This window comes from Amblyomma americanum, chromosome 8 (assembly GCF_052857255.1).
Source record: "Amblyomma americanum isolate KBUSLIRL-KWMA chromosome 8, ASM5285725v1, whole genome shotgun sequence".
In the NCBI taxonomy this organism is placed as follows: Eukaryota; Metazoa; Arthropoda; class Arachnida; order Ixodida; family Ixodidae; genus Amblyomma; species Amblyomma americanum.
In genome coordinates, this window is record NC_135504.1 from 96936319 (window position 1) to 96963540 (window position 27222).

At 49.6% G+C, this 27222-nt stretch overlaps 1 protein-coding gene across 1 annotated transcript; it reads right to left on the bottom strand.

Annotated features, from left to right (window-relative positions):
• Positions 1-26652, bottom strand: LOC144102632 (uncharacterized). The gene is made up of 5 exons (XM_077635852.1): positions 26383-26652; positions 25577-25860; positions 4155-4408; positions 2660-2895; positions 1-478 (listed from the first exon to the last, which is right to left on the bottom strand). The coding sequence occupies exons 1-5, from the start codon at positions 26592-26594 to the stop codon at positions 106-108; spliced, it is 1359 nt and encodes a 452-aa protein (XP_077491978.1). The 5' UTR covers positions 26595-26652; the 3' UTR covers positions 1-105.
• Between the last annotated feature and the right edge of the window lie 570 nt (positions 26653-27222).

The window sequence follows — 27222 nt, forward strand, 5'->3', positions numbered from 1 at the left end:
GTACATTGAAAATATATTATGTGCCGTCGCTGGAATCTAAATGCCACGGTGCTAGCAGCCACTGCTACATCGTGATCTTGCAGAGTAACAAAGCGCACTCCAATGTCAGCCCCGACGCCTCGACCTTGCTCGGCGCCCACAAGCGCGCTTGCATGAGGCCAATGCAGGAAACCGGTTGGTTCCCGTCAGACAGAGCTGTTTCTGCAGGCTCAGGGCCGTGGTCTTGAGACACTGCATCTTTTCTTCTCCGGGCAGCTTGACGGCGAAGTAGGGGTATCTCAGGTGCTTGATAGAGCACACGCCCGACGGTGGAGTCCGGCACAGCGGAACGTATTTCTGGTTGGCGGAGCACTTGCGAGCACACGCCTCGTGACTTCTGAAAAGGCCGCTGTTTTCCGTGGGGCACTTGCCCGAGGGGAAGTCCCACGGACGGCAGGCATCGCCCTCGTAGAACCATAGCCGCGTCTTCAGGTCCTCACTGCGAAGGGTAAACGATGCCCAAGGTTGGTCGCAAACGGTTATACAAACAGAACTGTTCAGCTTTTCTATTCGGCTTACAAAATATTGCGATAAGGCTACCACTATAACGCTTCTTGCTATACGGCAAAGTTGTTGCTGCATGGTGCCGCACCTTGGGTACGAATAGAGATCATACTAACTCAAAGCATTGTACTGTTTGTTCACGCTTAAACCGGCGGCACTCAACTTTATCATTTTCTTTGTGAAGGGAGATGCAACCAGACTTATCTCGAATGGTCGCAGCCCCGCAACTGCTTCCACAATATTCCAGATTGTTGTAGTTGTCTTGACGCCTTATCTCGATGGTTCCTTGACAGCTTCAAAATAAGCGCGGCCGAGAACGGCGCGCATTCTGTTCGACGACTGCCCAGCATGCATGTTGTTATCGTCATCGCCGCCTGATTTACTAGTTAGTGGGCGCAGGTGACCCAGTCACCCAACAAACTTACTTTTGCAATGTAAGCCCTTTTCGCTGTCTTCCTGACTGTTGGGTAGCCGTTACCATTACGTGAGAGTATCCTCTAAACCGTGGGACTAAATCCAACACAAGCATCTCGAACAAAATATTTGGTAGCAGAAGCTATTTACGGCAGGAAAGTTACTTTCTTGTATCCCCATTAACAGACAGTAGCCGACGGTGTTGATTACTTGTCAACGTGTTTATTATTTGTATGCGTTATTTACGATGAATCCACAGCAGAAAGTTCATCGCAACGAAAACAGCTGTATGCAGCTGCCACTTACTCGGGGAAAGGTACATAATGTCGCAGGTATGCAGCTAGACTCCGAATCACGCATGACGGAGATATAACTTCCGCGATTCACTGCCACACTGCAGATGCCCTGGTTGACTACAAACGAAGACCGTCTGCGACTGCGGCTGCTGTACTAAGTATCAATTTTTCACGCACTGCTCCTGTACATTGATATTCAGTATAAGGTGTCCTGAATCAACCAACGGAAGGAAAAATTCCTTCTATGCCTGAAGGCTCCCTGACCCGCTTGCGCCGTTCAAGAGCGGACCAGCTTAAAGACGACCTTGCATTCATGGTTCAAGCAGCGAGCGTTAACTACAACAGTCGTTCTTCCTGAGAATGTGAAAAAATTGGTCGCGATACTCTTGTGATAGCTTAATGGATTAATTATTGCCCGCATATGCGGAATTGGTAATTCTCGACTTCACACTCATAGATCTTTAGGAGTCATCATATCAGTCCCGGCGGAGTGGTAAGACGTTAAGCGAGCCACCAGCGCCCTGCGATGGCAAGTACTGCCACCAATAGGGCTTGTGTGACCCATGTTGGTTTTCCCGACCGACAGATTACTAACTTAGATGCCACCTGCCACTGTAACCAGTTCACTAGCAACTCAGTGCGCAGGTTGTGCTGATGACACCGGGTCGCGCGACCTACGTGGCCCGCCTGGTTGCTTCCCCCGGAATTTTCGCTCACAGCGACAGCGACGACGACGCCGTGTTTTCTGTATAACAGGAAACCTCACGCTATCGTCTTAAAAAGGAGCTAAAATGGCCCTTTTTAACGCTATCGCGTTAAAAAAAGGAGCGCTCCTGTCGGCCCTTGAAAATCCGAGTGAGGGAGAGTGATTTTCGTGCCAGACCGCACCCATATCCGCAACAGGCCTCCAAGGTGAACAGCCTCTAGTCTCTAGACCGATGTAGGTAAGGGAAGTCGGCAAAACGGATCCGTAACCTTGGGAAAAGGATTTACTCTGAGGGCTGAGCCGGTCGGGCTGGGGTCCAGAAGTGGGAAAAAAAGGTCCACAAATGGACTTCTACCGCGCTAGACGGATTTAAGGTTGTTGACGGCGGAACTTATCGATGATCCGTCAGAGCAACTGTGATCAAGACCGTTTTCCCAAGCATCTCACCCAGAAGAGTCGAGCACCATACCGGGGGAAATCTTGTACCTATTAAAAACCAGTGGGTACCCGCCGGCACTGGGGATCGAACCCAGCACCTCCCGAATGCGATGGCCCTTTTTAGCGCGATAGCCATTTCGCAAAGTTAAAATATACTTTAGCGCTTGTTCAACGCTAACGACAACTTTGTGGGATGAACTTGCACTTTCCGATGAAGTGCTACACATGCAGAGTGCCCATCCGCCGATGCATTGTGCCGTACCTCCCGCACTGCGAAAATAGAGGCCGGTCCAAGCACCTGCCCGAAGGGCGCCGGGCGTCCACGCAGTTTCGCTCGCAGCTTGTCCTGGAGGCGAACCGGTTGGGACTGCGGTTGCACACCTCCACTCCGTACGAGGTGGCAGCCGTCGCACACGAGTTCGCCGCCCGATCGAAGTAGAACTCACGCAATGGACTCAGGCAGTACGTGTAGAACACTGTACCGCAGAGGAGGTGCTCCTGTGAGCGGATAAAACGAAAAAAAAAATGAAGATATGCTCAAAGCCAACTGCCTCTTAGCAATTTGCTTTACTGTTAATTATCAATTTCACTCTAACCAGCTTCTTACTGAACGCTTACAAGGATTGATTGACAGGGTGTGCATTAATTACAATAGCCAAACTGGAGCAGTTCATCGAAAATCTGGCAGTAAAGGGCTCCACTGTCCATGATCTCCAGTGTTTGTGAGGACATTGATTACCTCGTTTCCATGTGCAGCCGCTTGATGTCATAAAACAGGCAGGCAAACGTGCGCTCAGGTTGTGTAGCGAGTTCAGGCTTACCATCACCAGTGCTCTAGAACGTTGACGAAGCGCCTACTTTGCGTTGAGCGCAACGCAGAAGTTCTGTTCTTAATCAATGCTTTCTTCATGAACTGTCAAAATAAATTACGGCTAACTTCAAAAGATTTTGTAATTCATTTACCAATCTTTTTCCGCCGTGACGGTTAAGCTGGCAGTAATAAAATTTACAGAAACATTCAGTCAAAGCAGTTCAAGTTCTCGTTAGCCCGTAAATGACAGTTGGTAGGGTTAACCGTGCGACGCCAATTAAACGCGCAATTTAGAGCGGACATCCCTGCAAATTTCATTTTTGTGACCATTGCTTTCAGATGACAAATCGCAGCACGGATTATTTTCATTATGAAACACGTAACCTCAGATAAGTGAACAGATCATATCCTCATTGACGGGTTCAGGGGGATGGGTATACTAGCTGCGCCACTGGAAAATTCACTCGGACAGGACTCTTACCCGCGCGCCTTGTTTAGAGCTTCATTTAAGAAACTTGTGCAGAGTAAGCTTCGGGTAAAAAAAAAACTAGCACCTCTAAATGGGTTATACGACCAAGATTGTGTTTATCACTAGCTCTTGGGGTTCACTTCTTGCCGATAACATCATGGCCGTGACACTGCATGGCTGCCGTGCAGGGTTCTAAACAGAACGTACCAATGCTCCTGCTGCAGCCATTGCGATTGTTTCGTATGGACGACACTGTCGGCGGCAGACTTCTCTTTTACCGTTTTAAGTGGTCTTCTCAGAAAACACACATAACGACATAAAATAGACAGGCAGTCAGGAGGAGCAGCGCTTTGCCTGCCTTAAAGCCAATTCAAGTAAAATAAAAATCTATGAAAATTTGCAGTTAATAGCCTGACGTTTTCAGAAGAGGAAGCTTTAGCAAAAGCCTCATCAAGAACGCCGATGTTCCCAGCTCACCTCTTCCGAGGCTTCGCTGCTTGTCCGCTCTGTCACTGGGAGCGCCGGTGACTCCCAGTCTTCCAGAACACCTTCAGTGATCGCCTCTATTTTGTCCTCGACCGTAGTTCTCGCCGACGTGAAATTTCTCGATAGTGTCGCACCTGCGGTCGCAGGGGACGCAGCGCGCAACAGGCCCGTGCGCACTGTGCGAACCGGGGAACCGGACGTTGTCTTGGCTTTCGGCGATGGCGCTGCGGCGGTGTGCAAGACGTCTGCAAAATTGTAATGGAAATATGCATTCTTGGACTCCGGGTAATTTTTAATCCGCCCAATAAAGCGCGTGTTATCAGCTGTCGCCGCTGCTCTGGCTCATAACTCCAGTTTTAGTTGTAAAAGCAACAGGTCTATAATCAAGCGTTATGACAAGTGCGAAAAATGTGTTTAAAAAGTAACTTCGTTCCTCCCCTTTTCAGAGGTATTCACTCTTTTTAACAGGTATTGTAGCGCAAACAGCGAGCAGCAGGGAAGTTGTCGCACTTTGGGTTGAGTGACCCATCGAGGCCATGGTGCTGTCTGTTTAGCGCATGTCGAATCCTCATCGGCCAGGTACACTTACACCCGATTTTTCAGCCATATTTGCGCTTCCACTGCCCGCCAACACATCAGCGTTTCAGTGTTGAGTTAGCCTCGATAACAAGCTTGGTTTGGATTCACGCGCTTAAAAGCAGACCACACATATTTCCGAGACCACTGCACATGCGAACGCGTATACAGTACGCTGCACACATGGCCAGGTAGGTAGGACGGAGGGTTATCCAAGTTATCCAGGTCAACATCGTACATTAAAGAGATGAGAAAACGGAAGTAGCAATTCATGAACGAGAAGGTAGCTGTGTTACAACACGGGAGCTTTTATGGGCAATCGGTGAGAATGCGTTTCTACTCCAGCATCACCCGCCACCTTGCTCATTAAAAAAAATTTCTTCGTGAATCACCACAAATAACTCGCTGCACCGTACAACATTAGCTCATATCTGGATTAGGACAGTCGGCGAATGTGTAACGATGATCAATCAGCCAGTCATAACAATTGCGGGGCCAAATTTAACATCAAGAGGAGCGTCGCCTTTTAGACCAGGGCTTAATGGCGATCGCGGTCCGTCTATCGGAGCTAGGCGCTCCAAGTTCTGGACATTAAAATATAAGAAAATAGAGAGAAGTGCCAAAAATGTTTGCTACTTATTTTGTTACAACTTTCTTGCTGCAACTCCTTCGCAGCTGGTGTTCGCAAAGTTGCTACAAGTACGCGCAGTATTAAATCGATGGTTTCAACTTCTTTAGGCAACTGGGGGGATCAGGTTCCTTGTGAATTCCGTAAAGATACTTGTGCTGTATACAGTGTAGGAAGGGACGGCTCTAGACAAGACACGACGCAGGGTGAAGTGCGGTCTAGCAGGTCAGCTATTACTTTACTTGCAAATATTGATACTCTTTGGGCTATCGTTTAACGTGTTTTTTATGCAATCATAAAGAAAATACAGGCTAGGTATTAACAGGCGCTTCATGGATTTATCATGCCTTTTTTTTCGGCATGCTTTTGTCTTTCGTACAGCAAGACTATTATTAAGCAACCTGAAATCCAAACTCAAGCTACACTCTTAATCACGTAACCTTTATGTATATCTTTATCAGTGTTTAACCCTTATCTTAGAGATTACTCGGATCAGAGTTCCCGGGTTCAAACCCGACCGCGGCGGCTGCGTTTTTATGGAGGAAAAACGCTAAGGCGCCCGTGTGCTGTGCGACGTCGGTGCACGTTAAAGATCCCCAGGTGTTCGAAATTATTCCGGAGCCCTCCACTACGGCACCTCCTTCTTCCTTTCCTCTTTCACTCCCTCCCTTATCCCTTCCCTTACGGCGCGGTTCAGGTGTCCAACGATATATGAGACAGATACTGCGCCATTTCCTTTCCCCAAAAAACCAATTATTATGTTTTCCTTCTTTGCAAGGTTTAAAAGTTTACATACCCCTTTACAGAGGTAACAACCTAAATTTAAAGGTATGTGGCTCATGTATGCCTTTAACCTTAACCTATATATCTGATCGAGTGCGCGCCGTATACCTATATGTATACGTTTAATCTTTTGGGAGGTTGCCACATTCGTCGAGGAGAATCGGGAAAGGAAATCGAGTTCAAATAGTGCGCGCAACCATATTGGAATGGAATGGCTTGCTTCGGGGTGAGCGGCTTGAGGAGCTTTGAGGTCGGCATTTTTATGGGAGTCGAACACGCTACTGAATTTTTTCACGGTTGTAAACTACAAAATGTAGTAATTTAAAGTATAAAATGTTTTATAATGCTTGCGGTCAGGTATGGTGAACTTTATAGCTATCTGGGTGTTTTCTATGAACGATACAAGCTGCGCTGCAGTGCTGCTTGTCACCACACTGCTTGAAGGCGTGCACGTGTTGTGCGTGTGCGGTATGCGTTTGGGATGCCTGTCAGGCAGACAGACATTTGCGGAATATAATGCGGCCGCCGCAATTAACAGCAGCGTGAGATCAAACAGTAGATGGTGGTGTGTACCGTCGACATGGTGGTGGTGGTGGTGGTGAAAAGCATTTATTAGGCTATATGTACAGAGAGTTGCTCGGGGAGAGGCCCCTAGTGGGCATCGCCCGTTACAATAGAAGGCGGAGTCCCTCATTGCGGGACCCCGTTGGTCCTGACCGCTGCGCAGGTCCGCCGAACCAGGGCCTGTTGGGCCGGTAGTTCCTTGCAGCCGAGCAGAGCCGCCTCCCAGTCCTCTCGGGTAGGGGAAGGGGTGATGGGGGGCAGAGAAGGATTTTGCCTGCATGCCCAAACCATGTGAAAGGTGTCTACCACCTCCCCACAGAATGAGCAGCACGCCGTCAAAAGAAGAGTCAAAGTGCTTGAGAACCGCCGGGCACAGCAGGGTGTTTGTAAACAGCCTAAAGAGAGTTCGTTCGCCAGCTTTACCCAGTCCCTTCATGGGAACCGGGTAGCGCCGGTGTTCGGCACGATAGTGCTCTGTGATATCTTTAAAGAAAAAAGAGGGATTTTATCCGGGTTAAGGTCCTCCCAAAGAACGCCTGGTGCCCGGTAAGTGAGTGCGCGGGCTGCCTCATGGGCGGCTTCGTTACCTGGCATGCCTTGGTGGCCGGGGACCCATATGATTGAGCGTTGAGTTGGATCGCAGTCGCGAGTACTGTGATGAAGAATTTGGTGAGCAAGTGGAGTGATCCAACCGAACTCAAAGTTACGACAGGCTCCGCGAGAGTCTGTGAGGATGAATTTAGAGTAGGGATGGGAGGCTGCGAGGGCGATCGCTACCTCCTCCGCATGAGTTGAGCTGGGCGCCCTGAACGAGAGGCCGTCCACCTGTCTTCCCTCGTGTACAACTGCAGCCGTGTACCATTCCCCCCTGGAGTGGTGGTAGGGGCCTGCAATGTCGACGTCCTCCTTGTTCATCTTAGTCGGAAGGGGTCGAACGTAGAGGGCGCGTCTCCACAGTTCGGGCACTCGAACCCGTTCTATTGTATGATGGTCATGTTTGATGTGTAACCGGTCCAAGAGGCGGCGACCGGACACGGTCTGAGCGAGACGCGTGTATTGGTTAACGAGATGCGCCTCGCGAAGTTCCCGATAGGTGTTCACCATCCCCAACGCGAGCAGTCGCGCGTTGGAAGTGGAGATCGGGAGGTCGAGGGCTCTCTTGAAAATTTTGCGGAGGACAACCTCCCAGCAATCTTCGTCATGTTTCCGTAAGCGGAGGTAAGGAGTCGAGTACAGTACTCGACTAGTTACGAAGGCATGGGCGAGCCGCACCGCATCCTTACTTCGCAACCCTCCTCGCTTGTTGGAAAGACGGCGAACCATTCGGCCCACCTGGTCGCCGATCTGCGGTGTTTGGCAAGGGTAGTGTCTACCTTGCGATGCTGAATAATGAAGAGACCGAGTATTCGCAGCTCCTGCGCTTCACGGATGGGGCCGCTGGCGAGAGAGAGCTGAACGGAGATTTTGCATTTGGGAGAATGTCGAATATGCACAAATTCAGACTTGGACGGGGAGCACTGGAGGCCGCAGTACGTAGCATAGTGGTCTACTGTGCGCGCCGCTGCTTGCAGGCATTCCTCCAACTCTCCTGTTTCCCGTAGTAGCCCAGATGGTGATGTCATCGGCATACAGCGCATGCTAACCACCGCCGACACCCGCCAGCTGCGCGGGGAGGTGCATCATGGCAATATTAAAGAGAAGCGGGGGCACCACAGCGCCTTGTGGTGTGCCCCGCGTTCCCATCTCAAACGGGCCGTACTCGGTCTCTTGTATGCATATATAGGCCAAGCGGTCTGTGAAGAAATGCTTGATGTAGTTGAATATACGAGGACCGCAGTTGGTCTCGCTAAGATGTTTTAATATGACGCTGTGTTTAACGTTGTCAAACGCACCCTTCAGATCGAGTGCTAGGACTATCTTGTCATTGTGTGGGTGTTCTATGGGTTCGAGAACCTCGCGATGAAGCTGTAGAAGTACGTCTTGTGCGGACTTATGAGGTCGGAAGCCGAACATGGTGTCGGCGAAGGTGTTCTTGTGCGCGAGATATTCCGAGAGGCGGTCACGGACCATCGTTTCCATAAGTTTCCCTACGCATGAAGTTAGGGAGATGGGCCGGAGGTTGTCTGTGTTTACCGGTTTCCCCGCCTTCGGGATAAAGGTTACCAATGATGTCTTCCAATCAGGTGGCAACGAAGTGTCCCCGGTCCAAATGGCGTTGATATATTCAAGTGAGTGTATTGGTTTGACTGTGACCTTATCCCTCCCGGGCGCCGACCCCCTGCGCATTTTGGCAAGAGCCGCGCGAAGGTCGTGAAGCTGGAAAAGCTGATCCAGTTCCGGATTATCGTTGCCTGCATACGAATAATCCTGCCCGCGCGGATCTTGATCCTGACTGAGGTATTTTGAGCGTAAGACATTCGCTAGCTGCTCTGTGTTTCCTTGGAAATTGTGTATTGCGCGAGTGAGGTTTTTCTGGGTTTCCGAGCGTGTTTGTGTGGGGTCTATGAGACTCCTAAAGAGCCGCCAAGTGTTGCGGCTTGACATCGGTCTTGCTGCGCTGTTGCATCTATCTACCCAGTTATTGTCAGCAAGCTGGGCAGCATACTCGGCAGCTTGCTGGGTGAGGTCAGAGATGCGAGCGCGGAGCTTACGATTGTGTTTTTGCCACCGCCATCGTTTAGTGAGGCTGCGGCGAGCTTCCCAGAGGTGTATCAGGTGGTTATCCACGTCCGATGCACGCTCCGTAAGCTGGATCTGCTTTTCGTGTGAACGGAGTGTTTGCATGAGTCCGTGTGCCCAAGTTGAGTAGTCTTGGTCCAAGAGAGAAGTTACTGGGAGGGCCTGGCGGAAAGCATTCCAGTCGGGAAGTTTGGCTGTTGCAAGGGGGCGATGTAAGGGTCGAGTGTAAATTACAGTGTTCAGTATGCAGTGGTCGCTACCAAGGGTGTCCTCAGTGTTGATCCACTCTGCGTGTCGGATGTGTTTCGTGAGGGTAAGGTCGGGGCAGGTGTCCCGGGTGACGGAATTCCCTACACGTGTCGGGTGAGCAGGGTCGGTTAGAAGAGTGATGCCCAGCGTAGATATAAGTTCCGCCAACTTACGACCACGCGGCTCTTCCTTGCGATAGCCCCACATTGGACAGGGGGCGTTAAAATCGCCCACTATTATGAGGGGGTAGCGACCCGCGATCCTTAGCGCTGCGCTAAAGATGTTAGAAAAACTGATATTTTTGAGTTTCGGGGGGCAGTAGAAATTAAAATGTGTGCGGGACTATCTGTTCGCCGTAGAGGGAGGACAGAGACCATCACGTACGAATATTCCAGATTTAGGTCGAGATTAACCTCCTGCGCTGTGTAGGCGTTATGGACTAGGAGACAGGTGAACGGGTCTCGTTGGAAAGTACTATAGTTCGAGAGCTTGACCGCATCCCCGGTTTCTTGCAACGCAAGGACTGCGGCGGGGTGTTCAAGGTTGTCAATGTACGCCCTTAAGTTGGCGCGTTTGGTCCTGTCTTTGAAACCCCGACAGTTTCACTGTACAAGGGAAAACGCTTGCTGTCTTTGCGGGGGGCGGTGCCCTCTAGGGGGTTGGTTGGGAGGGGACGCAGCCATGCCGATTTGAAGAGAGACTGCCTTGGAGAGCCGGAACATGTTCTTCCACTTGCAGCTGAAGCGGTTCCGGCTCCTCCGAGAGTTCGGTTAGATCAATGGGTCGATTGAATTTTGACGAGCGGTTCGCGTCTTTGAGGGGTCCCATTCGGTGGAGAAGCCGAGGGTTTGACTCTAGTCACGTCTTAATGTTTGCCGTCACGGAGGCCGTAACTGTTGCCGTGACTGCCTTGAGCAGGTTGTCTTGGATTTGGCCAAAATTGGACATCAGAGTCGTTAATTGGGCGAGGGCATTTTCAAGGGCGGTGAAACGCACGTCAGAGCTAGAGTGTGTCGGATCCGCCGGCACTTCTTGCATCAGTTCCGGAGCTACCTGGGCAGTGGGCGGGGAGGACCGAGCCATTTATAGCGCGTGAATTTTGGCGTGGAGTTGAGCATTCTGTGCCCGGAGGGTCTCGAGCTCGCGGCGGAGGTCCACGACATCAGAATTAAGGGGGGGGGAGATTTGGTGGAGGAGAAGGTAGGGGAGTATGGGGAGGCGGAGGAGGCCCACCTCGGCTGCCTACCTTGGGCTGTGATGTCTTCTTTGGCGCGCCAAGCGGAGGGCCCACGAGAGGCGGAAAATCCCCGTTTTGGAATGCGGGGGGATCACGGGACGCGTTCTTAGTTGGTCGAGGAGGTTTGGGGGCACGCCCGGGTAAGGCGCCCGCCGGTGGAGCTTGCCCGATTTTGGCTTGCACTATCTTGTTGCTAGGCGGGGGGACTTTCGGAGCTGTGCCAGGACCCGGGGCCACAGCACTCTGAGGTTGTTTTCTATGGCCGGTAGTGTTGCCCGGTTGTTACAGCCTTCGGAATTTGGCTTTGCAGTCTTGCGAGCCCGTAAGATGGGCGCCACCGCAGACTATGCAGGAGGGATTGAACTCGTGGGTCGCCATGTTGCCGTCTTCGAGGACTGCGACCGTTTGGGCGCAATGTCCGCAGCGATTGTCTTGAGGATTCGGGCATAATTCCACGCGGTGACCGATGGTGCCGCATCGGAAACACGCGGGAATAGTCCGCTTATATTCGCGCAACACAGTCACCGCACTGTTATAGTGCACGTAACGCGGTACTCCACGCCCCACGAAGGTGAGCAGGTCAATCGTCGACTTCCCCAGCTTGTGGATGAAGGCAATCTCTCCTCCACGCCACTGAACTTTAGATTTCAAGGTGGTAGAAGTTTCCTGCTCATGGACCGTAATAATCCCCCTGCAGACTTCACCGTTGACTTTGGCGTGGCCGACCATCGGATTGGAGCCATTGGAAGATTGCAGGGTAAACTCGCGAGCAAGCGCGTTCGCCGCATTGACGTCTTGAGTGGTGGCGATGATGATATTCTGGTCCCAGATGGGCCAGATACTAAGCGTGTCCACCGAAGAGGCGTTTACATAGGCTTAGAGCAAAGCACCATGCTCACCGTTCTGCAGGACTGTCTTCAGAGAGATCGTCACTCTGGGCTTGATGACGATCGTGAAATCTTCATTGCGGAGTCGAGGCATAGCGGTGGGCCGCCATTTCTTCGATACCACTGTTTGAGAGAGCTGAGGGTTGGAGCTTGCAGTGTTCGGATGCACAGAAACAGCGGCACTCACGGTGGGTCCGTTGACCGCCGACGTGTGGCGTTGCTGGCGATTACGAAGTGCCACCAACGAGAAGAGACCTTCGTCTGCTATCTCCTGCGTTGGAGTGGAAGTTTCAGGCGGAGACAATGTGCCTGCGACGACTTCTGCCCATGCCATCGTCTCGGGATCGTACCCGCGGCGAGCGGAGGCCGCCATGGCGTCCGCGAAGAACGCTGGAGACTGGCTACTTGGCTTTAGGCCTAGCTAAAGCTCCCACAGGTTGAAGTCAGAAATGGGCATAAAAGGTCCAAAAATTGGCCCACCTGGTCTAGAGCGGTATTTTCGGGTGCCGGTAGATGTTATCCATATCGAAGAAGCAAACTTTCCGCTGTCGTATGGAATTTTTCGGTAATCCGGGCGAAAATTGCCAGAGCCGAAATGAGGCGCATCCGCTCGAGACGCGCGCCGGCCGCGTTCCCGTCGACATGGCCGAGGACAGAATTCGATGCGACTGCTGCGACCACAGCCCCAGCACCCACAGCAGGAGAAGGAGGAAAAAACTTTTATTTCTCTATTAAGAAGAGGTGTTAGCGGCTTCCGGATGTCTTCATCCCTTGGGCTGAAGTCCCGGTTGATCCGTTGGTTGGTTCCCTTGTTCCAGGGCCCCACTGAGCCGTGCTGCACTGGTCCTCTTTGGACCGACAGCTCGCTGCTGGTGAGCAGGCCCTCCCACTATTCCGCATTGGGCTCTTTTAACTTATGGAAGAAGTTGTTCTTGCATTCCCATGTGATGTGGTATAACGTGGGGGTTGCCCCGCAACACGTGCATGTGTCCGCGTATTGGTGCGGATGCATTTTGTGGAGTGTGTGTAAGTTGCGGAAGGTTCCTGTCTGCAGTCTTCGCCAGCCGACTGCTTCGTGTTGTGTTGAGAGTGGGTGTGGCGGGGGATACATTATTCTCCTGCCTCTGTGATAATTCAGTATCTCCGCGAACGTTGGCTCCGCCGTCGTGGTGGGTTCCGAGTGTGTTGATGTATCCGCTCGGTTCGTAAGCTCGCGAGCTAGATTATCGGCCCTCTGGTTCCCCTTCACTCCGGCATGTCCCGGTACACAGAAAATCTTATGCTGTATTTGTGTGCTCGGGGGCCTTGCTTGGAGGATAATGCGCAGCGCCCCTTTGCTGACTCTACCTGCGGTGTAGTGTCTGCATGCCGTTTTTGAGTCCGTGAGAATTGTGAGCGACTCGTTCCTACGGTACCCTTCCGCTACCGTTGGAGCTACGGCGGCTTCTTCCCCCTCGGATACCCTACAGCCTCTCAGTGTTGCGCAGGTGATCATGTCACCTTTGTGGTTCACCACCGCTGACGCAACTCTGTGTTCTTTAAGAGTTCCTGTTCCACGGATGTAGGGCCGCATTTGTATATACTACGTTTTTTGTTCTTCGCGAGGTGCTTAATTTTGTACATATTCTGCCCTTGCGGCTCGCCTTGCCGCGTGCAAGTTCGGATCCATGTGCCTAGGTAGGGGATGCTCGCTTCCCTATCCTCTGTTTCGCTACTGATGTATCCCAACCTTAGGGCGAGCGCTCGGCCGGTGGTCGACTGCTGGAGCCTATGCAGCTGTGCACCGAGTTGCGTTTCTTTCAGTTCTTCGAAGGTGTTGTGGATTCCCAGCTTTAGCAGTTTTTCGTTCGACGTATTCCTTGGCAGGTTCAGCGCCATCTTGAATGCCTTTCTGATGGGTGTGTCTGCTTGTTCTTTTTCATGTTGCGTCATGTTGTGGTAGGGAAGCGAGTATGTGATGCGGCTGACCACTAGGCTCTTGACCAGCTTGATTGTGTCGCTTTCCTTCATGCCGTGCCTTCTCTGCGATACCCTGGTAATCATTCTGCTGACTTGCTGCGTTGATTGTTGGAGGAGGCTTAGGGTGTGGCTGCACCTTCTGCCGCATTGGATCCACATTCATAGGGTCCTTAAATGCTGCGTTCTGGGAGAACTTGCCCTTCTAGCCGCATTTCGATCTTCTCCTTAGATGGCTTTTTGCCGACGCGCAGGACCTCCGATTTCTCGGTAAAGCATGCGAGTCCTCCCTCTCTCTCTGACATATCGTTCGACGCATGTCGCCGCTTGCTGAATTAGTTCTTTCTGGCCTAGCGATCCGTGGTTGATCCAAATCGTGATATCATCCGCATACATAGCATGCTGGATTCCCTCGATTCGGCTCAGCTCGCGGGCTAGTCCGATCATGGCTATGTTGAAGAGTACCGGTAAGATTACGGATCCCGGCGGGGTGCCTTTGGCGTTTCAAAGACATCGCTCCGCAGGTCTCCCAGTCCACCGTTGCCGTGCGGTTCGACAGGAATTCCCTCACGTTGTAGTGTACTCTTTTGCCGCAGTGGCTGATGGTTAGTCCCTCCATGATGGCGCTGTGGCTGACGTTATCGAACGCGCCCTTGATGTCTAGCGCCATTATGTTGTTCTCTCCTGCCTTGGGGATAGTGTCGATTACCTCCTCCTGGATTTGCAGGAGGATATCCTGCGTCGACGGGTTCGTTCTGAAGCCGAACATGCTGTGCAGATACAGATCTTCGTCTTCGAGGTACTGTTGTATTCTACTCGCGATTACCCTTTCGTAGAGCTTACTTGCCTATTCACGACGTTAGTGAGATGGGCCACAGGTTCTCTATTTGTAGCTTCTTGCCGGGTGTGGGTATCATTACCACCGCCGCGTGTTTCCATGCATTGGGCACCGTTCCCGCCAGCCACTGCGCGTTTAGGTAGTCAGTGAGTTGGACTACCGCTTCGTCGCCCACAGCAGGATCGCCGATGTCGGCAAGTATATAGTTTTGTTTTGTAGCAGTTGTCTGTTTTTCAAATTTTCTGCCCTGACAACCAAAGTGGCCTCTCGTATAAAAAAATAAGTGTCCTAGAAGCAAGACATTGCAATTTTTTTATTTTTTCTGTGTTGTATTTTGTTTTCGCCTGATATTGACAGGCTTATCCCGCGCCCAAGTGTTACACGTTTTGCTTTCACCGGCGCGCATGGCTTCTGTCGCAAAATATTGAAACGCTCTGAAGTAAGAAATTTGACGCAGCATTTTTCGACTGATGTGGCGTTTGCAGTGCTGTCTGCGCTAAGGAACAGACTTTATTGACACCGCCGTCTTTCGCTCGGCCCTGACATGGGATGAAAATTTTTTGTTCTCTCTGCGGCTCATGTGTCTTGCGTCCCGCGCTCAATGCATCCGCTTTGCCTTTCACGCGTTTCTGTGAGCGCAGTACGAAAAAGATGCTCAAACTGATCGACATTTAGCAGTGTGCCCCTTCACCTGACAGCCGAGTCTACGAGAGCCAAACAAAAGGGATGCTTCATATGCGGTTCACCGAAGCACAGTAGCACTGACTGCGCGCACGTGTCGGCTGTTTGTTACCTTTGTGAAACAAAAAAAAATGTATTCGGCTTCTGCTCAAGCACAGTGTCAGTCTCACTTAGCGGTTAGAGTGCTCCGCGTAGAACCTGAGAATGCCGTTGAATCATAGCCGTTCGTGAATCAATGCAGAGTAGCGCACGAGGATAAGGACCTCGACGTGATGCTTCGTATCAACTGCCCCTTTGCATGAGTTTGCTACCGGCTTGGTCGCAATGGTGCTCCGCAGGTGCGCAGTCACACGGATAATAACAATAATAATTAGTTTTTGGGTAAAGGAAATGGCGCAGTATCTGCCTCACATATCGTTGGACACCTGAACCGCGCCGTAAGGGAAGGTATAAAGGAGGGAGTGAAAGAAAGAAAGAAAGGAAGAAAGAAGGAAAGAAGAAAGAAAGAAAGAAAGAAAGAAAGAAAGAAAGAAAGAAAGAAAGAAAGAAAGAAAGAAAGGAAGAAAGAAAGAAAGAAAGAAAGAAAGAAAGAAAGAAAGAAAGAAAGAAAGAAAGAAAGAAAGAAAGAAAGAAAGAAAGAAAGAAAGAAAGAAAGAAAGAAAGAAAGAAAGAAAGAAAGAAAGAGGTGCCGTAGTGGAGGGCTCCGGAATGATTTCGACAACATGGGGATCTTTAACCTGCACTGACATGACACAGCAAACGAGCGCCTTAGCTTTTTGCCTCCATAAAGACGCAGCCGCCGCGGCCGGGTTCGAAGCCGGGAACTCCGGATAACTAGCCCAGCGCCGTAACCACTGAGCTACCGCGGCGGGTCGCAGTCACACGGAGCCTTGTTCACGCTCAGTGTGAAAGACCCTCTGCTGCGTCTTTATTGTATGCCTGGCTTATGTGTTAGACTGGCGCGAAACACACGGGCCACAGAATCAAACTGAATATTCTAGATGAACTAACGCATCATGATGACAATAAAATACATCCATATAGGGACTGAATATTTTCTTTGTTTTGCTATATATCTTTAAAATGGTCTCTTTTTACGCATGGCAAGAACCGTAGAATTCAACAGAATGTGTACCTGGGAACTTGGAGGCTCGGTCTGGTGAGAACTTGTTTTCAAAATGTACTCAAGCCCATGAGGCCGCGGTGTGTGCCTTTCATATCCACAGATGTTTTCTTTGCGAAGAGAAGGTGTAGCATAGTGTTTTGTTTTTCCGCAGGCCAAGCTATGCAAGACACTGAGCAGCACAATAATGCATCTTCATCTGTGCCGTCAAGCTCTAATACTGTAAGTTCCAAAGGAGAATCAGCTGTCTTTCTGCCCGCAATATAAACTCAGTTGTAACACTCGTCACCAGGGATTTTGCGGAAAGACACTTGTAACTATTTTACATCCTGGATCAGTGATAACGCCTTATCTTGAGTTTTAGTTGGGACGCCTATCCACGTCTGATTTGCGTATAAGTTGAGCAGGTTACTGCTTCCTTCTTAACTGTTTTGTTTTTAAGCTCCTACACCTTGACTACAAAGGTCATTGGTGCAAAAAGCACCCATACGCTCACTAACACTGACAGTCTTGACCAATCTTGTTTTTCACGACACCTAGCAACAGTGGCGTCATGTTGGTTTAGAGGCCGAGGCTGACAAAACTTTATTGCGCATAAGCGTAGGGGATTAAGGCAAGTTAGCTAGTGTGCCGCAGGCCACGGAGACCTTTGGCGATGCCGGCCCATTCGATGGCCTTAGACTGAATGTTGGGGTCATCGCTGGACCTTAGCTCATCCCACGCTTCTTTGGAGGGATCAGGCAAGAGTTCCGGGGGAGGCTTAGGGACATGGCACGCACAAATCATATGGTGGAAGTTATCTTTCTCACGACAAAAGCAGCAGGAGGAATTGATATCCTTATTCATGAATAAAGATATGTAGTTTGGGTTGGCGAGGGTCCCCGTTTGTAGTTGTCGCCACACTACCTGTTGTTGTCTGGTCAGTTTTTTACAAGATGGTGGGAGTGTTCTTCTTAATGGTTTGTAATGTGCTGTGAGCTCGTGGTATATGAGTGGCTCCCCGAAAGGTTCCGGTTCCTGACTTTGCGCCACCGCTAGGCCGGCCAATCCTCAAGCATGTTGGTGGGAAGCCTCATTTCCCAGATTCCCCGGATTCCCATTGGTTTAGAAAAAGCATAACATAGATGCCTTCATATCTGGTTCAGCTGACCCTGAATTTGACAGCGCCCAACATGATGGTGGCCTCCAAACACGGCCCACTCACGCCTCAAATTTAACCTTGGCTGATATGGACCAAAATCCATGTCAAGCCATCATTGACCGCGCCCAACGCAATGGTGACCTCAAAATTGGGGAAGGGCAACCCCCACTTTTGGAGCAGAGAATTTAGTCTGTGCTACAGTGACTCATTCCACCTCTGAGCAACTCGACAACGGAAATGAGTGCATATTTGTGTATGTATTACGTCTTTGTATGAATTATTCGTAGCCGGTCATTTTTGGCCATTTGTTAGACACGTGTGAGCAGACATTATTTTATGAACATCTTGATGAGCTACGTTTTGTCATGATTGTTGCGGTTTTTGCTGCTGCTTCTGCAAGCCACTAACCAATAAATTGCTCATAGTTAATCCGTAAGTTTTGGGTAGAGATAATATTTCTCCCTGTATGTGATGAGATTAGGAATAACTGATCTACCTGGAAACACCCTATCAGTAATAATCCCTGCAGTTATCTAGTGATTTCTTTAACTGCACTAATAAAAGCATTCTTTGTCAGCACCTCAGCCTTATAGGGGGCTCGATGTTGCATCACTATAAAGAGAGTCGAAAGCGTTAAAAGAACGTACATGGCAGGAGACACGGATGAGCGCTTGTTCATGTCTCTGGCTATGTGCATCCTTTTAATTCTTTCAACATTTCGCACAGCAATAAGGTCCGACTGTCTTTGAAAGACAGCTTAAAAAAAGGCACAAGGCTTTTACAACGTCCCTGGTGAGCTTAAAAGAAAAGAACTGGAACTTCATGACTGCCGGGACTAAAAGGGAGATTTTTTTAGCATTTTCACTGGTAGGTATTTGATGTGCACTAAAGAGTACAATTGTGCTCTGCGAAAAATGATGCTTTGATAACCTTTCCTATTCATTTGTCCTTGAAAACATCTGCACAATGCCATGAAAGTCTTTGAAAACCAGTGAATAGTTTTGCTCTGAACCCTGCCTGCATGAAACCTGCAGATGCTTGCAAAAATGTACAAATGATGGAAAACAACTTTAGAGAAAAAAACAAGTGAATGACTTTTTTTATCCCAGTCTTGAAAAGATATCTCGTTCTTATTAAGGAGTAAGGAGACCATAAGCATAGTGCAAAGAAAATATAGAGCAGACATCTGCGTTCAGTGAATTTAGCAATCGGATTATCTTGGGTCTTTCGCAGTTCTACTTACAGACTGTACTACTTACAGCAGTACAAGTTTCTGCCCCTCATGTGCATACATACAAGAACCAGTCTTGGATATATGGAGGCACCCAAGCCGAGGTCATCGCTTTGAAAAACAAGAACATACCTGAAAAACTACCTGAGAAACCTGAGCTACATGCATGCATTTTCGCAGACATTTATTTTTTCGCAAAAACTGCTTATCCCTCAAGATCAAATTCCACGTGGGGTTATCTCCAACCGGTTGAAGTGCTTTTTGGCACTCTTAAAGAAAAAAGATTGTCTGATCAATACAGTTACAAAAAAATTGTTCTGGCATAAAAGACAGAAGTAGCAATATATATTTTTTTGGCAGAAATAACTTTTCTGTTACATAGTTCACATAATGAATCTATATTTTGTATTTTTAATAAAGTGCTTCTTATTTTCTATTCGTTTGACAATAATTTGTTTTGCATCTAGGCAAAGGTCTGAGAACCTATGCACTTGCATTTTTCATGCTTCTGCATCTGCCGATTAAGTTCGCCATTCCATCTGTAGCCACAGGCTACCGTATACACGCGGACATTGTAAATGTATGGATCAGGAGGGTGACAGACCGCTAGGCCAAGAAAATCATGGTTAACCTTACTCTTTCTTTGTATAAAGGGCACTAATCATATTTGTTATATGCAGGGAAAAAAATAAAGTTCGCTGCAAATGGGATCCGAAGCCACAACCTCTGCATGTCTTATGCGGTGCTCTTAGTTCAATAAGAGATCATTGCACCAGACGTCCCGACGTTGTGGGTTTGAATGCCATGCAGCTGTAAATATGCTGTATTTATCTTGAAAGTTAACTTTAAAGGTTTACAGCAAAAGTACTGCGTAAACTTCTAATTTTGATGGTTTTCAGATACCTTTAAGTAGGCGTATTCAAAATTTTCAAATGTATACCTTCAATAAAGGTTACACTCTTGGAGGTTGCAGTTTAACCTCTATGCTAAAAGTTGCTGCGTAACCTAGAAAAGAGCCGTGACCTATAATGTAGGGGTTGTGGCATCTAAAGGGTATGAATAACCTGTAAATTAGAAGCATACAGGATTTGAAAATGTATGCCCTAATAAAGTTTACCGTATTGAGAATGTAAGATCAAGTTTTTGTTGTGGTACAATTCAGAGGGCCATGAAGGCGAAATGTATCCGGCATCGGAGTCTCTAAGAAGCCTCAACCTGCCAACCGTGGCAGGTGGAGGAAGGGAAATCACCGTGTTCGGTTGTAGGAGAGAGGAGGAAGCCGAACTAAGAATTATTCAACCGAAATAAATAGAAAAGCCATTATAAATAGAAAAGGTTCAAGAATAGAGCCATTATTGGAATAGAATATAAAATGGAATAAATTGATGAGTTAAAGACAACAGAATCAAAATCGCAATAAAATAGGAATTGGAACGGATTCCCAAGTCAAAGATAGATGCTACCGCACTTCTTTAGCGTGATTCCAAATGATCATCCCTAATTTTTAACGCAACAACATTAAGGCCCTGTTACCACCAAAAATCCGGTGTGGGTGTTGTTGGAGCAGTGAGCGAAAAATTGCGAGCATGACTCTGGCAGGTGGTAATAAGAGAGCAAGCTATGGGGCAGGATGGCCACCTAGGTCACGTGACCTTGCGGCGTCGTCACAACCTGCCCACCGGATAGTGAGCAAAGTGCCCTCCGTTCTATAAAAAGAGAAAATAAGATGCTTATAACTTTCGCTACTACCTGAGATGCCCGATGGCTGTAATGTTTCATAAAGCGACAGCCATAGTTATTATAGCAGGAAAGCCAACTTGTTCGTCTTAATTTCGAATTCTTTACCTGTAACACCTTTTCGCGGAAAGTGTAAGGTGTCTAGAGCAGCGCCTCAACTGAGCAGATTTAACGCAACGGGAATGTTCACTTATCACACTTCATGCAAAACTGTTTAGTTTTGGAGACTGGCTAACGCACCCCGGTGTTCCTTTTATTTCACCCGAAGACCCAAAGGTATTCAATTCTTAGGCTGCTCAAATAGTCGAGTAGAAGAGGAAGGAAGTATGCTGCCCTCCACATGATATGCAGCGCCAAAGCACGTCAAAGCAAACCTTGACGCTATGTACAGTAGAAGTTTTGCTTCAGCCCAAAGCGCGGTTAACTGACCCCATACATGCAATGATCGGAAGGACGCCCGCGGAATGCTGGCCCAAATTTTAGCCTCGAAGCAGACATTTATATGGCGCCACATTGCCATCAGGCCTCAGCAGCGCGCCTGGCTGAAGACTACTGCAGTTCGATATCTCAGCGATGTTCCTTTCGGGCGTAAATCTTTCTTTTTTTCAGGGCATTTTTCCTCTAAAATTGGGCCTAATGAGCCAAGAGAATTTTTCCGTTTTCAAGTAGTATTTAGAGGTTGTACATAAGTCAGGGACATTTTTTTTCGGCTAAATATATTTTCCGGGTGAAACTGAAATACGGACAGGTATCGAGGCGCCGGCCCGGCTACAAACGCATAAAAAATGGGGAGGTGAGGGCGCAGTCGATGCAAATGCGAAAAGCATTTCCTTTTCTTATAGCCGCCCTCGAGCTAACTCAGCCTACTCGCACGACTGCCGGCAGAGGGAGCATCCAGCGACGTGCCAGCGGCTGCCATTTTAAGGCGAAAGCCTTTCTTGCCTCATCTGTGTGCGCAAGACCTGTCCGCAGGAAACGTGTACAAGAAGTGTCCGCTCCACCTGTCAATCAAATAAAAAGAAAGGAAAAATTTCGACAAGTATGGAATTCGAAACCAGCGGGCAGAGCCCATTACATTAGCAGTTCATTGCCTTAACCACTCGGCCACCTAGTCTGACGGAACGAGGGTGTTTCAGAAGGCATATCTCGTAACTTGAAACCGAATATAGTGAACACATTAGATATAACGAAGGTGTAGTATGTCGTAGCTTGAAACCGGATATAACGAAAGGTCAGTATGTCGTAACTTGAAATCGAAACCAACTCGAAAGGCGTGAGGCGATCGTGTTGAGCTAGAGAGCTCAACAGGACGACACAAAGGCCTTCGCCTTGGTGTACGCAAGGTGACTTTAGTGATCCTCTGAGTTTTTGTTGTCTGCGGAGCACTGCGAAAGACTTCCGGCGTGTCTAAATGGATTATCGCCTCGCTACTTCTTATACGCCTCTCATTACGTGTCCTTTTCAAGGCCCCCCATCATCGTTACTTTGAACGTACGCCGTGTCTCGGATGTCGACACACTCCAGATCATGAGCCTTCACATTCAGAACTGCCGGAGCACTTTCACTATCCGCAAACCCAAGTAGGTGACGGAAGCGCTCTCGCACCTCGTACGCAGAGTTTCCGGCAAACACTATGGCATGAAGGAGCAGCACGATTTGGGTCCTCTCATTCATGCCTTTATACTGGGTAGTTTCCTGTACACAGTCCATACCTCCGACTCCGAAAAGAATAAATTGCCACCCTAGATGCTGTGCTGCGTAAAGCTTACAAGGTGGCCCTACACGTTCGCCCTAACACCTAAACCTCTAAATTTGTCCAACTTGGCCTCTACAACACTGCACACGAACTCATAGAAGCCCACCGGCAGCACAATACACTCGCCTTGCTGAGTCTTTCACAGCTTGTCACATATTTCTCACCTTCCAAATTCGCATACCAGCAGCCGAACCCCTAATACTACCACTACCACGCCCCATACGGCCCATCACATAGCCCGTGCAAAGGCTGTCAAAAAATACTACGGTTCGGAAGCCGACGCCGTATGGTGGACGCAGCCAGCACGGACGAAGACGCGACAGCAGCAGTCGTTGACCACAGATTCCAACCCGTCACAATTCTCCACCTTCCTGCTACATCCACCCCGGAATCAATGGAAGAGGCGGCAGTCACTCTTGCCCTTACACACATTACTGCCCGGTACATTATGAACTCAACAGCACTCTTAACTTTTGAATGAAAGTGAGTCCACGAGACAGCTTCCCGCAACCTCAGCTCGCCGCCAAAACCGTGCCCCGCCATGTGGAGCTGATCTGGGTGCCTGCGCACTCCGGGAACACCGGCAACGAAGCCGCCAATGACAGCGGCCGAGTCCTTATCAACCGGGTGGCGGCGGAATCGGAGTCGGGCTCTTCCCGGAAGCGCATGCACTGCTTCAGTGAGCTAGCCCGGGCATATCGCGCCGAGCTATACCCCACCACGCCAATCCCTTGACAATTATCAACAAATATTATGGCGCCGCCTTCAGACCCGCATCCTTTCCACCCCTATTTCATCTCGCGCATCCATCCGAGAGCGCACACCCCCAGGCGGACCCTCCCTCGCTGGGTCCGGAGCTCCTGACCGTCTGGGAGGAATGGGAGACACTCCTGCACTCGACGGACACGGCCAGGCTGAAGGTCGCCACTGACCGGGCCGCCCACGTCATGCAACTCCATGATCTCATGAACGCGTAGTCCAGTAGGATCGTGTGGCTATTCAGGGACCTATGTGTCCCAGATGCCATGGTCATTAAAGGTGTTTTTTTTCTCTCTCTCTTCCTGCTCTGGCTGGCACTGCTGAAGCTAAGCGCTGAACAACAAAAAAATTGGCGGTGGTTTAGCTCTGGTTAAACCTGGAGTAACGCGATAGCTACATCTGGCCGAGTGGAACTTGGTCACGTGACGAACCACGTGATCAGCCACAGCGCCACGCCGCCGGCAGCTGCTGCGCACCATGTGACCAAAAACGTGACAGCGTGGCGGCGCCGCCACGCTGAAGGCTCGAAATGCTGCAGTAATGTAGCTATCGCTAGAAAAGGTGCCACTTACGTCAGGTCAAAATATTTCCGACGCTGTAACTATTGCGAAAATGTCTCACGCGCCGCCTCTTTTGAAAATCGGAGCGCTAAATTTTCCGAGACAAGGCCAAAAGCGCGCGCACTGATTCCCAGTGCGCCGTGACATTGCGGGTACATTGCGGTTCGCAGTACCGTTGATCCCCTGTTCAATAAATCACTACCGGTAATGAAGTCGACAGTTTGATGAAAATCCGTCGGAGGGGGGGGGGGGCATGGAGTTACAGCTCAGTGCGAAACACCGACCACCGAAGAAAATTGCTTGATAATTCGGCTCTCGCACGGGAAACTTCTTCCTGATGCGACACAGACGATAAAGGCTGGCTATTTATGCTTGAAAATATGCCTAGGCAACGGGCATACGCGTCAGGAAGGGGACTGTGGTTCGATTGTGTTCTCTGTTGGAATGATCAGGGATACTAGGTACTGGCAGCTTCGCAGATTATTTTACATATTTAGAATGCCCCGAAGCTCAAATCTCCATTGTGCTCCGTGGTTTTGGAGTATTCTGTGAGTCCGTTGGACGTGGATTTAGTGTTTCTAACAACATTGTGCTGTTGTTTCAACCTCTACGCAAATTTCCCACTTTCACCCACATTCGCATTGTCACCGTCACCGACCGCATGGTATACTGTAGACTATGCCCGGGATTTTTTTTCTTTGGGGGGGGGGGGGGGGGAGCTGTCTATCTTGCCCACTTCTCCCACACCGTCCACTTCCCTTCATACTGTACCGCCTACGGAGCCAACCCCCTCGACACTCCATCACTACATCTGGGCACGCCCTCATGTCATCTTTTTACCGCGCATTCGCACAGCTACCTCAAACCTCTTGGAGACCGCACTTCTGAGCACACGAGCTGGTGAACAGCGCAAGCTCCTTGACCGGTCTAGGTTGGAGGGAAGGACAGAGGGCTCTTAGGCTGAGCAGCCCTCCCGGAACGATTTTTAGCTTTGTTAACAAAGTTTCTCCTCCTCCTTCCACGTTGACCAGTGCTTGCCATAACATTTTCGCCCGCACGTGTGACACCTGATCGTCACTGGAGCGTCAAATACGAACGAAGGGCACGTATGGTACAGGTGAACGTTTCTGAGACCACACTCAAATTCTGTGGGATGCGACAGTTTGGGTTTCACGCGTTAAAGAAAACAACGAGTAGCCGCTTTGAGAGAGGTATTTTCGAATTCTGTCTAGGACAGCTTGTATGTCTCCTAACTGAGCAAATGTGGTCTGCTCGATGGAAAACAAAGGCAGCCATTGATACCTTCCGAGAGGATCGGTGACTGGATTTAAATTTTAACGTTCAGCAGAGACGCTCTTACTATGTACGCTGAATGAGAGCTTGTATTGGTTCCGTTTCACCAAGAGGTCCAAACACGGAAGCTCTACGTTTTTTTTTCTTTCTGGACTATGAACTGGACTGCCCCTTCATTACTATTCAGATGTGCCGTAAAATCGGGTAAAGCATTCTTCTTGACAATGGAAAAACCCTCATCGATGTATACCACACACAACCCGTCGATAATGGGCTGAACTAAGCTGGTGAGTGACTTTCCAACGATTCCATTATTAGGTTTCCGCCTATTACTAAAACTGAAGCGATCATGGCTGTGCCGTGAATTCACTTGTGAAAGCCTGGTCGGAGGTAAAATAGGCACTGCTCAGGCAGAAATACAGGAGGCTCTTTTGATCAGGCACATCGATTAGCGACCAGTTAGGCACAGTAGCGTCAGATATAGGCAGCCGCCAAAGCGTGAGCTGCTAAAGTCAGGATTGCACATGACGTTTTACAGGCCCTACGAAGAGTTGAAAATGATTTACGCAATTTGCATAGGGGTTGGACGGTGCGACCTAATTTAAATATTGAAATGATAGGAAGGAAGCCACCACAGCAGTAATCACACCGACAAACAAGGAGTATGTGCAAACTTTGTATAGCTCGTTTTGGTTTAGCACGGACGCCTAACGCCATTCTCCAGGAATGCCTCACCTTTGGACAGCGCCGCTCCTAATGGCACGCGATGCGGCGGTGAAACGGCGGATGCAGGAATCAGCTGAACCAGCACCACAGCCGTGGACAGCGCGAACAGAGCGGTGAGGAGGACCGTCACCGCGTAGCACACGCTCCAGCCGAGCGACACCCGCGACACGTCCGACTCGTCCTTTCCGTCGCAGTCGGAGGAGGAGGAGTTAAAGAAGACGGGAGACGTCCACTCCCGCGTCGGCAGCTCTTCCGGCTGGAAGAACGCAGACGGTTGCCGCAGCCCGGCGTACCTGCCCCGAAAGGAAGGCAGCAATGCAGGCTTCAAACTGAACCTACTGTGCTTACAAAGTCTAGCTGGAGGTAGCTCAATAAAATGCTCAGTGATATTTGTAACCAAACCGCGATATGTCACAAAGGAACCAGGTGAACGCAACAGCAAAACTACCTCTTCATTGGCCCGGCGAAAGGGGAGAAGCATGTTTATTTTATTTATTTTTCCGAGAAATTGACGCGGCTCCAACGAGAATTATTACTGGTTAATTATGGGCTCATAACCGCTGTTTTGCCTGTCGACTGCATTTTGAAGAACCGTGCTTATGCGAAAGTGACAAGAAGCAGCTCTGAGGAAACAGAATTTGATATGGCGCTCTGCTATTTAAAACCAAACTTGTATCAGAAGAGAATTTATTTCACTCCTTGTTATTTACACAGCTCTTAACCCGGTGCCTTGTTCTTTAGTTAAGTCAGATCGCTGATTACGTCACGGCTTAAAATGTGCACTAGCCCGGAAGTGTCCTCTATTCTGAGCTCACCTGCTGGACGTGGGGAGCAGCGCGGATCCGTAGCCCAGACGCTTGGCTCCCAACATGGCGCGTCGCTGCTCGGCCGGGCTGCAGCCTTCCAGAAACCGGTGCCACGAGGACAGGATCTCGTCGGTGTCCTGAGACAGTGACGTTGACGACGTTGGTGTAGTGGTTGTGGCGGTGCTGCTGTCCCAGCTTCGACCATAGCGGGTGCGGTCCATGGGGTACTCGATGTACCGCGGAAGGTCGGCGGCCGGAACAGAAAGAAGCCGTTGCCGTTTCTTCCTCTTCCTTTCTGTTGGATTCCGCTCGAGCGCACCAGCCCGCCAGACTTCGTCATCTACACCGCCACTTTGCGAACAGACCGTCGTTTACCGTTGCTCGCTTTCCCGTGCTACTTCAGCATAGTCTTGCATCACTGAGTCTAACCTCTGCCCCACGTAGATTGTGAGAAAAGCGCTCGCTATTCACTCTAGGTAGCGAGGTGCTGGAAGTGTTAAAGGTATACGTCTACTCAGGGCAGATAGTTACAGCTGATCCGGATCATGAGAGGGAAGTAGCTAGAAGAATAAGAATGGGGGGGGGGGTGCATATGGCAAGTTCTCTCAGATCATGAACGGCAGTTTAATGATATACATCAAGAGAAAAGTGTACAACAGCTGTATCTTACCGGTACTAACCTATGGGGTAGAGAGGAGGAAGCAAACGAAACAGATTCAGCTGAAGTTAAGGACAATGCAGCGAGCTATGCAAAGAAAAATTATAGGTGTAACGTTAAGAGACCGGAAGCGGGCAGAGTGGGTGAGGGAAGAAACGCGATTTAGTTACATCCTAGTCAAAATCAAGAGG